The 16,123-nt window shown below is 37.5% G+C and overlaps 1 protein-coding gene and 1 non-coding gene across 3 annotated transcripts in view; both read left to right on the top strand.

Annotated features, from left to right (window-relative positions):
• The window catches only part of LOC148033936 (UV radiation resistance-associated protein), a 33,901-nt gene extending 26,383 nt beyond the window's left edge, over window positions 1–7,518 (top strand). The window contains exons 3-6 of one of the 2 annotated variants that reach the window (XM_087681923.1): window positions 5,021–5,195; window positions 5,506–5,687; window positions 6,310–6,357; window positions 6,431–6,549. In XM_087681923.1, coding sequence (XP_087538049.1) covers window positions 5,021–5,195; window positions 5,506–5,687; window positions 6,310–6,357; window positions 6,431–6,436 — 411 coding nt within the window. In that variant the 3' untranslated portion in view covers window positions 6,437–6,549. Of the gene's footprint in view, window positions 1–5,020; window positions 5,196–5,505; window positions 5,688–6,309; window positions 6,550–6,725 lie in introns of those variants that run through there. The other variant, XM_087681921.1, reaches the window with a different exon arrangement.
• Window positions 7,519–11,000: 3,482 nt separating this feature from the next.
• TRNAQ-CUG (transfer RNA glutamine (anticodon CUG)) lies at window positions 11,001–11,072 on the top strand. The gene has a single exon. It is a non-coding gene; the product is annotated as a tRNA-Gln (tRNA).
• The last annotated feature ends 5,051 nt before the right edge of the window (window positions 11,073–16,123 follow it).

Genomic DNA, 16,123 nt, shown 5'->3' on the forward strand with positions numbered 1-16,123 from the left:
TACGGTCTAGTCTTCAGAGGCAAAAAATAGCATGTTTTTTGGTATGAAATGGTACGGATACGTACCGTACAGTACGGTACGAACTAGTCCGTATGTAGTACGTACGTAGTACGAATGCAACTATGAAGAATACAATGCATAGTTTCAATGGCAAAGCTCTATTTGAGGTGGTTAAGGGTGGCAAGAAGGTACCACCTATATTGCAGATCAAGGATAAGATGAGGTTATGTGGAAAAATTGGATGCAGTCTATGCAAAAATAAAACGTGCATCTTAGAGATCACAGGAATAGAAAAAGAAGGTAGTTGATTGCCATAGATGTGCTTTGCAGTTTGTAGAGGGTGATTATGTATTGTTGTGTTTTGAAAAGGCAAGGCTGAAAAAGATGAAAGGAATAGAGATGTTGTATTCGAAGATGAGTGTGAGATACTATGGGCCCTTCCAAGTGTTAGAGATGATCAACGATGTGGCATATTGGTTGAAATTACCTTCACATTTGTAGATACACAATGTCTTTCATGTTAGTGTGTTGAGGCCTTTTCATGATGATGTGCCAGAGGATATGTCTGTTGAAATTCGGCGTGAGGTTGAGAAGTTGGATGAGATTTTGGTACTTGAGAAGATCTTGGCATATAAGGAAAAAAAAGTTAGAGGTAAAATTTCTAGAAGATATTTGGTGAAGTTTCAGAATTATTTACAAATGGATGCAAAATGGATGGAAGAGGATGATTTTGCAGACCATCCTCAGTTGTTGCAGCTTTACCTAGATGCAATTCAGTTAGAGCTGACTTGAGTTTAGGTTCAGCAGAGGTGGGGTCTAGAGTATTGCCTGATGCTCAAGGGGGACGTAGCACTTGCACTGCTCTAGTTGTGGACAACTCTCATATCTGGTGGATCTCTGATATTCAACATGCATCCAAGGTACCGTGTTGATAGTATGTTTACCATGGGATCACTACTCAGTGTACTAGTCACTGTGAGATGTATGCATATGAGTATGGTTGTTACTGTGGATCTGAGACTACTTTTTCATCATTTTGTGATCAATTTATGATGAGTTGTGCATGAGTTTTTGCCTCAATTTTGAGATCAAATTTTGATCAGTTTCAGTTCAGTTTTTGATCAGTTTCAGCACTGTTTATAGTCTCTTTAGGATGAGTTTTGCAATGGTTTTTGCATTGATTGCTGATCAGTTTTTGCAATGAGTTTGTGATTAGTTTGAGATTACATTCGTAGCAATTTGTGATCAGTTTTTAGATTAGTAAGTGATTAGTTTATGCTTAGTTTCCAATGATTCACAATTGGTTCCATGGACAACAGCATGTTAGTAAACGCCATTGATAGTTTCAGCCATGGTTTATTTTGAGAATATGCTTTACTATGGTTGTGAATTCAACAATAGTACTAGTCTTTGGAATTTAGATTGATGAGCTTAGACCATGTCAATGCTGTTCTTGGCATGCCATGGTTCTTTGATAGATTTTCATATTTTTATATAAAACTCATGTGTTTTCTTTGAGCTTGATGATTGTTTTCATGTGATCGAGAACTATTTACCCTCGGAGAAGACTAAATCTAATGCACAAGTGATATTAGCCCTAGAATTTAGTAGATGTTTTTATGATCCAGATTCTGTTATCTATATCTATTTTGTTGAAAAAGTTCAATCATCTATAATACAATGTGTTTTTCTTTCTTTTAATAATAATGTTGATGTTGATATTAATTTAAATGTGAGTAAAAATTTGGATCCGATTTTACATGAATATGGTGACGTTTTTCTATTCGAATTATTTGATGGATCTTTGTTGTCTCGCAGTACATTGGACCATAAGATCGAAACATTTCCCAATAGCCATCCCTTCTCTCAGTAACCTTGTTGGTTTAGCTGGAAAGAGGAAGACAAGATCGCTAAGTAGCTTCATGATTATCTAGTTGAAGGCTTTGTTGAACCTAGTAAGTTTGTATGGGACGCACTTGTTCTTCTTGCAAAAAAAGAGGATGGCATGATGCGCTTCTATGTAGATTATAAAGGTCTCAAATGAATGACAAGAATAAATATTTATTACCTCGGATGGATGATCTTATAGTCTCAAAAACTATTTTTCAAATATAGTATTGACACTATTGATTTGTGGTCTTACCTTTTGGTTTATCTCCAATAACTTTCTAGTAGTTGATGAATGATTTATTTGATCTGTATTTTAAAAAGTGGATAGTTATTTTTCTTGATGGCATACTTATTTATAGCAAGTTGTTGGAGGAGCATGCAAACCACTTGTGTATTGTCTTATGTTTCTTAAGACAAGAGTGATTGTTTGCAAATTCTTTCATACACCGCTTTTATATATTGGACATATCGTCTCGATGATGACATCCATATTCTCGAGAATGCTTGGGTAGCACTAGATTGACTTATTCTGAGGACCATGAGACAAGAAATATATGGCTTCTTTCGAAAGTTCATCAAGGAGTAAGCCATCTTGGTTGCATTCCACATCCATATAGTACGATCCGTCCCATCTTGTCGAATGTGTACGATCCATCTAGTTTTTGTCCGTTTTTTTTAATTGACTTAGGTGTTCAAAGAAAAGTTGTTTTTTGCTGTATTCTTTTTCTCTTTCTCCTCATTGGCCTCTACCTATAACCCACTTACCACCTCCTCTTCTTTTACCGCGCTCTTACAAGCTCCTTTACTTCTCTCTCTCCTCCATCCACTTCTCTCTAGACTCTACCTCTACATCCTCCTCTTTCACTTGTGTCTCATCCTCTATAGCTCTATTTCTATTTCCTCTTGCTTTACCTCCTCTTCTTTTTCTTCCCTTGCCTCTACCTATATCTCTATATTCTTTACTCCTCTAACAATACCTAAGCCTCTTTATGAAGCCTTCCCATTATACATAATCTCACCTTAAGGCTTAGCCTTAATTGTCTTTTTGCATCTACTTGCCACTTGGCACTTGTGACTTGCTATACTGTGATCCATAAACCATGATCCATCATTGCAGCTAGCTTTTTTTTTTGATCCATTGTACATGTCTTCAATCTTATAAATAAAATTGGATCTTGAAAATTACTTATGATTAGAGTCTTGCATTTATATTTTGTCTCAACTTCTCGTCATGTTCATGACTCGTTATTGAAAATTGAAGCAAAGATATTTGTGGTTTATAAATTGTATTAATAGTGGGTGTATAATATGTTGTGATACTCTATCTCATGGGTAGCGACTCTCATGTTAAAACAAGTAATATTTACTAGCTTAACCCTTAATTTTCTATGTATTTTTTAATGACCATACAAAACAATGGATTTTATTCAAGATTTTTTTGTGTACGTTCAGCATTGTACTAAGTCCACGGACTGGATGAAACGGAAAGATTGTACCGGACTACCCTAGCGGATGCGTGTGTACATGTAGGATGGTGTGGATTGGTGGTATGGGATGCTATTCCTTGGGATGTGCTCGTGACATGACATGTTGCTAGCTCCAAGGCTCTAGTATGAGCCCGTTTGGCTCTATGACTCAGAGGTGAATTTGATGTCCAGTCTTATATTCACGGATATAGCTTGTGTTGTATCTCATATGTAGGTTGGATCTCGGGTGGATGTTTCAAACGGAAGGAGCAAAATGCAATCTTTTGGGTAGGAAGATGTCAAGAGGTGACTTTGGGAAGCAAAACATAGGTATGCTAGCTGAGGTGGAAGCTCCACAAACAGTAGGTGATGAGGGATTGATAGTGATAGTAGGCAAGCCTTGCCTTGTGGATAATGAAGTGGGAGCTGGAAGTTGCAAAACACAGCAATAGTGATGATGGTAGCAGCCTACAGGGACAGCTGATGATGACTGGGCTGGGCAGCAGTGGAGGCAGCTGGATGGTAGCAAAATGTAGCCTCTAGGTAGAGTGGTAGTCTCCAATACTGGTGATGCACCTCTAGGCATTTGGGCAATGTACTCCAAAGTAGGGCGGCAGCCTAATGATGGCAATAGGCTGAAGCAATAGGGTGACAACTCTTGATGGGGTGTGGGAAGTGGCAGGAGGTGAGAGCTGATGGCTGATTGATCAAGGGTAAAATGGGATGCCCACAACATGCTCTTTTATAGGGGATTTTTGGCATATTTCTTTATTTTAAAATAAAGCCTTTTATTTTTACTAATTGCTTTTTGGAGTATTAAAGTTTTTTATATTTGGTCATTACTTTTTGGGGCTATTTTAAGGATTCTAAATTGGAATATAATGCATTCAAATTTGAGACTAATGCATGCCGTAAATTTAGTGACTCAAGAGCTATGGCCTAATAATCACAAGTTGATTTGTGGACTTTCTAATCCTTGAAGCATCATATAAGGACATAAAATACATTTCACCTTGTGAGGATACTACAAGATGGATCGACCTCTTCCTTGTGTCACTCCACCCATTAGCAATGAATGTGACACCAATCTTCTCACACCATGTAATCTTTGCAGCTTGCTTGCTTCTCCTTGTTGAGCAAGGTAGTGCACAAAGTCTTAGAAGAGAGGGGTGTGTAGTTTGCAGCTTGCTTGCTTCTCCTCGTTGAGCAAGGTAGGTCTTAGAAGAGAGGGGTGTGTAGTTACCATACTCCCAACCTTTTCCAACATGGCCTTGAATTACTTAGACCTCGTGAAATAAACGTGACGCTATCCTTGATGTCATGCAAGGCTTAGATTTTTCTTATATATTTTATGTTTTATCTTTTGAATTCACACTAAAGAAAGAGTTTTAAAATAACAAAGTTTTGTGAAATTAGTCTTTAGGAATAATCTAAAGGTTAGTAAACATAAACGACTTGCGTACTTGAAATAAATCAACAGATAAACAAACAACTGGTTGAAAGTACACAAGTACAAAGGTTCAAGTGCTAGCATCCTTGTGGATTCTTATAAAACGGTAGCTTCTGGATGGTTTTATAATCGTTTGCATTTTGATTATTGCAATGTGGAAAAAGTTTTAATATTTCTACATTTCTCTATGTGTGAAGTGCTATTTGTTTTACAGGACTCTTGCAGATTATTGGCAGGGGAAGCAGGATATGGTCGACTTTCACGTCTTAGGGACATGTTAAGTGCTAGACGGCGGTTGCTTGTAAAACAAATTGCAGCCCTTTATCCTATTGTTCCATGCCCGATATCTCAGCAAAAGCCTTCAACAACTTCAGCCTTATCCCATTCAGGTGACTGCTTCAAATTGGGTGGCTACAAAGATTGTATATACGTGGGGATTCTGTCTTGATTCTACTGATAGTCTTGTATGCATTCTGCTTGATTGCAAGAGATAGTCTTGCTCATAGTGTTTGGACGAGTTTATAGTCAATTGTGTGTTCATGTGTGCGGTCACTAATTTTGGCAGTCTTGTATGCAGCATGCTTGAAAGAGATGTAAAATATGCTTTTGTATGTATGCTGAAGTAAACTTGCTTGTAGTTTGCTTGATTGTGATGCAAACACTTATTAAGGACAAGTTTTTTTCCTCGACATATTTCAGATCAAGTAGACAAGGAATGCCAGTCTGTTCATGATGCCATGGGGGGGGATAAAGGGGATACACTGCCCATGACTATTGGAGGACTGCAGGTTGTAGCTCCACTAAACATCATGAAGCCTGGTCTTTATAACGATTCAAATGAACAAGAGGCGTCTGCAACAGCGCTTGGTTATGTTGCACATGTGAGTGCAGTTGCTTGTCATGGTTAGAAGCCGTCTGGGCTTCCCAGTGAGTAACATGGTTGCAACAACCTTTTATAATAAATGACTGAAAGAGAAATCGAGACAGGAGGAACCTGAAAGCTTATTTTAGCAAGCATTTACTTGTATACATCATGTGAAATTTTGCAGTCTTTTCTGCACACCTATAGTGCTCTACTAGACCAAGAAGCACTACACAATGACTTGCCTTCTTTTTTCCTGTGTTTAGTGACATAAGTAAATGATTTAGAGATCCTGTAGCCTATAATGCATGGTTGTGCAAGGTGCTGTATGCGAAAGGTAACTTCATGCTCTTCAAGCTCACTTAGTGTATGCACTCTATTCTGTACTTGAAGAGCTTCTAAACTCGAAGCGGTTGGTTTTCATATTGTGTAAATGCCTCAAATGTGCTGGGCCTAGAGTAGCTTGAACTTAGATGTGCAACAAAAGCACAAGATATTTTAGGGGCAATGGAAAACAAAATGGTTATTGTCACAATGTGAGCCCATTAGTCCTTTTATTCATTTTAATATGTTTGCACTTTATGATATTAAATTTAAGGAATGGGCTTTATATTGATCAGCTAATGAATGCTGCTTGTCAGGCTCTTTCATTGCTGGCCATGTGCTTGGATGTGACACTACGATATCCTGTACGTTTTGGAGCTTCACGTTCTTATATACAGGACTATGCACCAGCAGTGGAGTCTAACCCACCTGAAACAGGATTGAATGCTGTAGGATCATATCTTGGAAGCAGTCGTAGGGCTGTTACAGAATTCCCACTCTTCTCTGAAGGCCAAGATCCCACCAGATCAGCATATGCAGTGTTTTTGTTGAACAAAGTAAGTGTGCTCGAAAGTGAAGAAATGTTACTTCACATCTTTTTATGTGCTCTGTGGCTTCTTGTTAGGATTTGTGACGAGTCCTGAACTAGTTCTTGTTTTTTTAACATTTTAGTATCTCAGAGTGGAGAAATGTTACTTGACATCTTATAATGTGACCTGTGCCTTCTTATCAGGATCTGGAACAAGTGCTGAACTATTTGGGAGCAGAAAGTGTTGGACCTCGTCATACACTTCCCAATCTAAACAAGATAATTCAGCTCGTATGTTCTGGAGCATGCAGAGTTGCCTGAACTGTTCAAATTGTGAACATAAGTGCCATTGATGGTATCATGAGCAGTAACCATGGATCACCTGGAGGCAGTTAACATGGATGCTCATTCTGCAAAGCTCTTTGCTTTCTATGTTAACATAGCAGTTTGTTGTAATATAGCATTTAAGAGGTTCCCTGCTGGGCATTCAAACCTCTTCCACACATCCAAAATTCTGAGGTCCTCTATTTATGTTGTAGCTCTTACTTGGGTCTTGTCAGAGATTGTAAATTGCGAGAATGACATGCCAAGATTGGGCCTCAAAAGCTAGGTTCAGTTTTTATTCCCTTGTTATGCAAGATTCTGATGCTACCCTAGGAACTCTGTCTATTCATGAGTTCCTTTTTCTCTCTTGCAAAAATGATTTCATACGTCTTAATTGTAGCCTTTGTTGCTTTGTATTGGCTTGTTATGGATCTCTTATTTGGTGTTTGCCCAAGGCTCCTTCCCATTCCTGGAAGACTGTTTGGCAATGAGTGGTGTTGTTACTTCTTTGGTGATTGCTATCTGGGAACCTCACACGTAGAGGATGCAGAGGTTTTTTTGTGGTATGTCCATGCACAGGGTATCCAATGGCCTATATAGTTCACCCTTTGTGATCTGTGCTTTCTTCAGGATCAGAGAAATTGTGGTTACTCTAGGACTAACAAGAACAGAGTTATGGCCTGAGTGGAGCCAGAATGTCATACACTTTTGAAATCAATTTGAGGTACTGTAATCAGCGATAGAGCTTGCTCCATCTATAATTATGGCATTGGTTGAATCCCGTTTGTTCAGCTTTGTTAGCTTGGCAAGTATTACGTTTCTGAGTTGTGCACCTCACCTATCTAAGTGCCGGCTTTGTTGTTTCTTTTGTTTTGTGGGAGCTGTTTGAATAAGTTGAAAGATGTATGGTAGTCAATTTGAAAGATGGTGATATTGAAGAATGCGCAAGATGAGCTGATCATGGGGAGGATTAGCTCTAAAGCTGAAGGGAAGAATGTGGTTATGGTGTGAGTGGATCCAGAGGGTCGTACATTGTATTTGTAGTAACTTTGAGGTAGTCTAATGGAGGATAAAGCTTGTCCTTCATCCATAATCATGGAAATGGTTAAGCCTTTTGTCCAGCTTTGTTAGCTTAACTTGTGTGCATGACACCTAGCTGAGTGCTGACTTCGCTGTTTCTGTAGTTTTGTGGGAGCTTTTTGAAGGAAGAGGTATGGAAACCACGTTATTACGGCAGTGATCTTGAAGAATACATAAGATAGAGCTCAGCATGGGGAGGATAAGCCTAAAGATTAACTGACACTACCTTCACATTCCAATCATGGATGTGCACTTGAAATCTATACTGCTGTTGGGAATGCTGGAAACTGTGAGACTTGCCCTTGAATTTATATGATTTCACGTTTTCAGATGATGATATTACCATGAAAAGCAGCCTAATACAATAACTGGGCATGATCTCTCTCTATGAAAGTGTCATGCTGAATCGTTCAATACGTGCAGAACCATCAAAGATAAGTGTTAGGGAGAGTGCAGCAGATCATGCATAAGGAATAGATTATTGGAACACATGTAGAGTCCGACCTTTTCACAAGAATTTACAGGATGATGAACTAAGAGAAGAAGGGAGTGAAGATTTCCCTTTCTGTTGCTTAGTACCTTGCAAATGGCTAATGGAGAGAGGACCTCAAGATTATGAGATAGAGCTATGCCACACGCCTGATTCCACATCTGCAAGTCGTGTTGGTTTACCCTTAGACCTTGAGATCATGACATAGAGCTATGCCTCAAGTCTTGAGGGGTGTTGATTTACTCTTGGAGCCTTTCAATTCATTTCACATTCTTGAGTTTCTTTCTTTTGTCATGGTTGGCCACTAGCTCTTAACATACACTGTTGCGGATATAACATGCAGTGCGTTTTGTCTTGTTGATTTTCTCTTGGAGCTTTCAATTAATTCCACTCTCTTAAGTTCTTTTATTTTGACTTCGTTGGCCACTAGCTCTTAACATACACTCTTGGGCATATAACATGCAATACATTTACAAGTAATTTGCTAGGTCATGAGACTTCTATTAGGAGGAACTTGGATGTGCTTTTGTGTGTTTTAGACAGTATCTTGTTTTCATCTTAGTAGAGAGATCACTAGAAATTATGGACTCGTTCGGGGTAGGTCATACTTTGGTGGAGTCCAACTTTTTGACTAGTTTTTTGGGAGGACATTTTGCATTACACCTAAGTTCTCCCTTGCCACTCAAATCATGCTCAGAAGTAAAGTTACAACCAGATTTTCAAGTGGCACTTCATGCTTGTACCAAGTCAAACCACAATAGTAGTAAGGCAGTATAGGTGGTTTTGGGGGGCGGTTGGTTTGACCAGAAGCCACAAAAAAAGTAATAATGGGTGGAGTTAAATGAGTTGAACCTTGAACAATTTAGAAAGGAAAGTACAATTGATTTAAGTCAGGTGTTTACGGTTTTTCTGATTTTTGGTTCTATGCAAGGTGATATTTTGATGTACTAGATAAAGTTGAAAATAGAAGGGCTAAATGAAGAATCTTGTTCAGTTGCATCATGAAGTACAAATTTGTAGCATATGAGGCATGGAGAGCTGCATAATAGATAAATTCAAGTGAGTTTGCAAGATGTAGAATGAAGCTTAATGTGTTTTGAAGTTAGTGCTTGATTAAAGAGGTTTGGCTACAAGATGATTGGCATGGAGGTTGCTATCTGAAAACATCTAATGTTGCACTCTACAATTTGATTTTGAGAAGTTGCATGAAATATTTTCATCTAATGTTGTACATTGTGTTACTTCATATTATGTAATTAAAGTGTATCTTGTCAATATAATGTAACAACAATTGATGTGTCGTTTAAATCTTTTAAATTCTAAAATAAAATTTGAAATGACAATATTCTTGGAGGCACACAACAATCCCATAGTGAGAAGCTTCACTATTTGCATTGCTACACACAAAGCTTCAACCATGAGCTTTTAGGGCGTTGGACACTTTGCCGACTTTTGTGCTTGGAGCTCTTTGTGTGAGATGGGAGAAAATGCTACCAAAGTGCATGTGCTCCCACCATCCACTAGCTTGCATTCATTGTAGCCGATCTAATCCTCCTAATTTCTTGATCCTTGGTTTGGAAGCTAGTTTGTATTTGTTAGTGGTCACATCCATATTAGGGGCCAAGTTTGTGCTTGCTATGAAAATATTGGGACTAGGGACCAAACTTGTGCATGTTAGTAAATGGAAAATGTCATTCATAAAGAGCACATGCTAAATGAGTGTGGAGTCGCTTTTAAATTTTTGATCGCTAGAAATGCTTGGAATTCACTTTGCTCTGATAATGAACCTAAGTTTTGTTTTGTTTTTTTTAAAGGTCAACGTGTAACAAATGTGGTTTTCCAAAATTGATATTTGAGAATTAAAACAAGACATTTACACAATTCAAAAGTCAAGCGATAACTCTAATGTTCATATCACACTTCATTCAAAAATAGTGTTGGAAAATGAATTTCAAAAATCCTCACATGTTGGTTATGTTGACATTCTCCTCATGTTGATCAAATTTCAATTACTTCTTAGAATATATGTGCTTGCTTAGCTTCCATTCATTCCTTTAGTAGTAGTAGCAGTTGGGTTTTTTTGGTGGGTGGATCGTATCATAAGTGCCCTTAGCTTTAGTTTGAGTTTAAGTCAAACTCCTTACAACATAAATGGTCCTTGAAAACTTTGTTTTGTTTTTGTTCCTTCTCTTTCAAGCTCTTTTGTTACACATGGCTGTTTGGAATTCTCATCTCATCCCACAGAGCTATCTTCAAGCAGTAAATATGATCAAGCATGTACAGAAACATAAAAGAAATGGTAGTATGCATTAAGTGTTGACAATATTTTTGAAAAAGTAGTCAATTCTAATATAAAGTCACATATGTTGTCCATACAAATGCGTAAAAGAGTAAGCTTACAAAGTTAAAAGTGGTTAATAGCTTGTTTCATAGGATGACATTCTCTGAATAAGTTCCACAATGGTATCGAGAACTGGATTTGTGAGGAAGAGAGGCAAGGTAAATTTCCTTTATTAGTTTGTCTAAGAAAGACATTTACATCGGTAGAAATACTACAACTAAACGCTATAAAAGTGTTTATTCAGGGTTCCGTGGTCTAGTGGTGATGACACTGGACTCTGAATCCAGTAACCCGAGTTCGAATCTCGGCGGGACCTGGACAATATGAATGTTCGTTTTCGAAAGCCTGGAACTAATATGGTTTTCCTTTCTGTTAAACACCAACAAAAAATGTTGATATGGCTGCGCAGGGGCCGGGCCGTTACAGAATTGCGCAGTACGTCAATATTGCCTTGGAGCGTGAGCGTGTAAGGCAAACTAATAATAAAAACGAAAGGTACATACAACACAGTAATGCGAAAATCCAGATTGTAGTCGAACCTGACATGAAATCACTTAGCGTAAACCGTGTGTGTAGCCAATCAATGGGGTGGTTGCGGGACGAAGGGATTGAACTCACACTTTTAACTTTGTAAGCTTACTCTTTGGGGCTTTTAACTTTGTAAGCTTACTCTTTGGGGTTGAGTTTTCACTTTTAACTTTGTAAGCTTACTCTTTGGGGCTTTTAACTTTGTAAGCTTACTCTTTGGGGTTGAGTTTTAGGGTTCTGTGAGTTCAATCCCTTCGTCCCGCATCCCTCCCTTTGTGAATCAGCCATAGAGTTTGCTGCTCAATTTTGTCAAGGTCTATAGAGTAATAATATAAGCCATGCATTGGCTTGGCATTATTGGATCGATGTGTTTGGAATATGTACTCCCCTTTGCGAACAATATCAAGCACATGCATGCAAGTTGCAACATTTTAGTGGGAAAAAAGGTCATTCTATGACACCACTACCATCCTATGGCCAATTTAGCAACTCACCATCCACTCCTCTTGTTGTTCTATTGAGAAGTCCATCTTTGGGTATGTCTTCACCTTTGCTAAAGGTTTTGTTTATTGGATATCCAGGGTGCAAAAGTGCATGGAATTATTTACTATTTGAGACAAAGGATATTGCAACCACTAAGACTTGCAAGAAGACCCTATGGCCAACAAGTTGTCTGGTGGTAGACCTTGGTATTATCATTACTTCTACACTACATTTAGATTCTATATGCTATTCAGTTGGCCAAGAATCTGGTTTTCCATGCAAAGACAAAGCACATTCAGTGCGCTATCTCTTCATCAAGGCGGTAGTAGAGGACAAGTCCATTGAGCTTATCAAGATCTCAACTGCCAAGAATCTTGCAGATCTCACCAAAAGTCTCTCAATGGAATGTTTTGCCTTCCTTAGGAAGAAGATTGTGGACATATGATGAGATGGCGTCTATTCCTTATCTTGTTGTACTTTATGTACATTTGCACTTTGTTACTAATCAAGGCATATTCACCTCTGGGAGGTTGCTAGGGGTAAAGACACCTATGCCTATGTTGCCATGTAGTAAAGCACACACTGTGACCACACACCTTTATAATGCTGTAAGTGGTGGGCACCCATTACTGACACTTTATTCTTTATTTTTTCAATGACTATCGAATACGAGAAGGTTGGTCACCCATTGTGACTATGGGAGTTCCCACATACAGTCTCTCTCTCTCTTTCTCTCTCTCTCTCTCTCTCTCTCTCTCTCCATCCACCATAGCTCTTACTTTGCTCTTGCTTTCACTTGTGTGCTTTCACTCAGGCTCTACCTTTCAACTGTCACATGTGAAGGGTATGGATGTAGGTCCTGAAGTATCCACTTTATTAGAGAGCTAGTAGTGGTGATTAAATGTGTGACATGTCTAATGTTCATGGACTATTGAACTTATAATTGGGTTGATTTTCTCTTTGAATCTATCATGTGTCACAAAAATAAGGATATTGTCTCTACATTGATCTTAATCTTGATTCTTTCACTAAAACTATTACGTGTCAAACAATAAGATCTTAGTTTGACCTTGAAAGTTACATAGAATAATGGAAGGCACCTTCACTTTCAATGGGTTGATAGGAGGTGGCTCACTAAAAACCTACATTCATGTGTGTGTGTGTGTGTGTTGGCACTGCGTGTTCCTCAACATACCTTGTTGCATTTCTTAGACTCAAAATTGGATTGCTTGATGTGATTGTGAACTTATATTTGCGAACAACTTGGTTGAAGCAAAACAAAGCAATCTTGTAGCTATAGCTTTGAACCAATCAATTGATGTGATCAAATTATTGGTGTTGTCCATGGAGTTGGATGATGAATTAATGTTCTACTGTTGCTATGATTGATGTTCTTGTTAGGAATGATGGTGTTATTGTAGTTTGCAATATCAAAATTGTCTACTATCTTTTCTCCACAAGTGAGCACCCCTTTTTCACATTCCCTTTTTCACATTGTGAATAGAAGACAAGTCTAATGATATGGGTAGACCAAAGTCCTCATTCTAATTAATATCATCATGACACAATGTTTTTATCATGCAAAGTTTATTCAGTATATTAGAGCAAAGATGTTCATATGATGACATGAGAACTCAAAGCTCAATGGTATACCATAGGTTGACTAGGGCTTGCACATAGTTGTACATACAACTATGTCAAAGTGCTTCAAAAATAGCAAGAGGAACCTATTATATGGATTGATTTTTTAAGTAAGACCATGGTAAAAGGTCTAAAACTTGATGAAATACAAGATAAACCTTGGGTAATGGTCAAAACAATGACATGCTCAAGATTAACCATATGTGGATCTTTGATAACTAGTCACAAATTGAAACAACAAGAGAAGTCTTGGACATGTTATCACACAAATGCAATAAGCTTAATAGAAAGCACATGGTGCACAGATCGGATGCCGTATGTGCGCATAGTGAGCGTCAGAAGGTCCCCAAGAACAAAAGAACTCTACTTTTTACACAAAAACCAATGAAGAAAGCTTGCACTATATGAACAAGAGACCAATTGGGTGCAATCTTCCCCCATGCCTTGTATGAGCGCTCCACAAAGCATATATTTAATATATTATTCATCTTCAAGCTCAAATAATAGCCCAATTTACAAAATAGCACGCTTTAGCTTTTGAGTTTGCTTTTGTGCCACTAAAGAATTAAAGCTATTGGTTGCCCAAGAAGTCAAGCGGTACCCAAATACAATGTCCAATACAAGTATTTAAATCATGCGTCCATGTGCATACAGAAATAATAAATAAATATCAAGTGTTTTGATAAATAAGTGCGATAAAATATAGGCGCCATGCCTAAGATATACGCCCATAAAAAATTGACGATAACTTGAATACACGCTATCCTCCAATGCTTTCCAATGCCATCGCTGCTCGCTCTACACATCAACTGAAGCATTCACAATTGTTAGAAAATTAATACAATTAAACCGACAAAAGTGAATACCTAGCAGTCTTCAACTACAAAAATAAATTGGTTAAAAATCAATCCTAACCTTAATTTATTACGAGTGCGCACTCTAAACTCATAAACGATTATTAATTTAAATATGTATTTTATGGAATCACTCGCTATGGAATCACCCACGTACACATAAAATTAACAAAACGCCCAAAAAGGATAGGCGTCCCCATCGACTTTTCGCACAAAGAATCCACTTTGTGTATGAGCCCCGGTAATAATAATAAAATTTTACGGAATCCATCGCAAAACCTCACAGAATCCACTGTGGAATATGCCTCTTGGCATCATACCCCCGGGGTGGGATAGCAATTGTCCTCAATTGCTATTAGCTCAATGTGGAGCTAACAGAGTGGGAAAAGCATTTAAGTCTCTAGTGTGGAATAGATAATGGCATTAGTAAACCATATTGTTTACCATGATGTCTTTTAACTCATTGACAAACTAAACATTTAGATACAACGTTAGATACATCAGTGTCCATATATGGCCAATAAAAATCTTCAATCAATGTACGCAAAGTAGATATAATTCCTCTATGACCTTGATATGGAGGACAATGAATTTCATGCAAAAGAAATGATCGAAATGGAACAGTCACACATAATCTTTTTTCATAAAACATGAATCCATTATTGTAAGACAATGAATCAATATGAGTCCAATTATTTGCAACTAGTTTATTCCAATCAGCTTGAAAAGTAGGATCCTGATGATAAGTATCTTTCATAGGAATAAGGGAATCAAATGATATCATAGAAATATTTTGAATTGTCAGTCTTCTACTCAAAGCATCAACTACAACATTCTCTTTTCTAGGTTGATATTGTATAAGGGGATGAAAACTTTGAATAAAAGCGGCCCATTTAATGTGTCGGTTAGATATTTGTGGTTGACTAAGGAGATGTCTAATGCTTTGTTGGTCAGTTTTGATCATAAATTCAAATCCCATTAAATAATGTTTCCATTGACGTAAGGTTTGTACTACAGCTAGCAATTCCTTGTCATAGGTAGAATATTTAAGTTCCGATGGTTTGAGTTTACAGCTAGAGTAGGCTATGGGATGAGAATCTTGCATAAGGACGGCTCCTATTCCAGATCCACTAGCGTCAGTAACTACTAAGAAGAATGGTCTATTGAAGTCAGGTAGTTGTAATACAGGAGCATGAGTTAAAGCATGTTTCAATAAATCAAAGGATTTTTGTTGATTGTTAGACTAGTTATACACAATACTCTTCTTTAAAAGTTTTGTCAAAGGTAATGTAAGTAATGAGAAGTTCCTCACAAACTTTCTGTAAAATCTAGCAAGACCTAGAAAAGAACGTAATTCATGCACATTTTTGGGTATGGGCCAATTTAAAATTGCTTCTATATTTTTAGGGTCGACTTTAATACCTTCTGATAAAATAATATGTCCTAGATATTCAATTTCTGTTTGGAAGAATTCACTCTTTTCTAGATTAGCATATAATTTATTGTCTTTTAACAACTTAAAAACTAAAGACAAATGTTCATAATGCTCATTCTCATTTTTACTGAATACTAATATATCATTAAAAAAAACTATGATACAATGCTGATGTTTCAAAAATATGCGATTCATCATACGACTAAATGTGGCTGGTGCATTAGTTAAACCGAAAGGCATAACTAGAAATTCATAGTGTCCAAATTGTGTTCTAAATGCAATTTTGAATATATCAGATTTGTCCAATCTTACTTGATGATATCCAAATTTAAGATCTATTTTACTGAATATGGCAAATCCTTGTAGCTTATCCATAAGATCATCTGCCCTAGGAATCGGATATCTATTCTTAACAGTAATTTTATT

The sequence above is a fragment of the Lygodium microphyllum genome, chromosome 7, assembly GCF_053477565.2.
Source record: "Lygodium microphyllum isolate KBCC chromosome 7, Lygodium_microphyllum_v1.1.10, whole genome shotgun sequence".
NCBI lineage: Eukaryota > Viridiplantae > Streptophyta > Polypodiopsida > Schizaeales > Lygodiaceae > Lygodium > Lygodium microphyllum.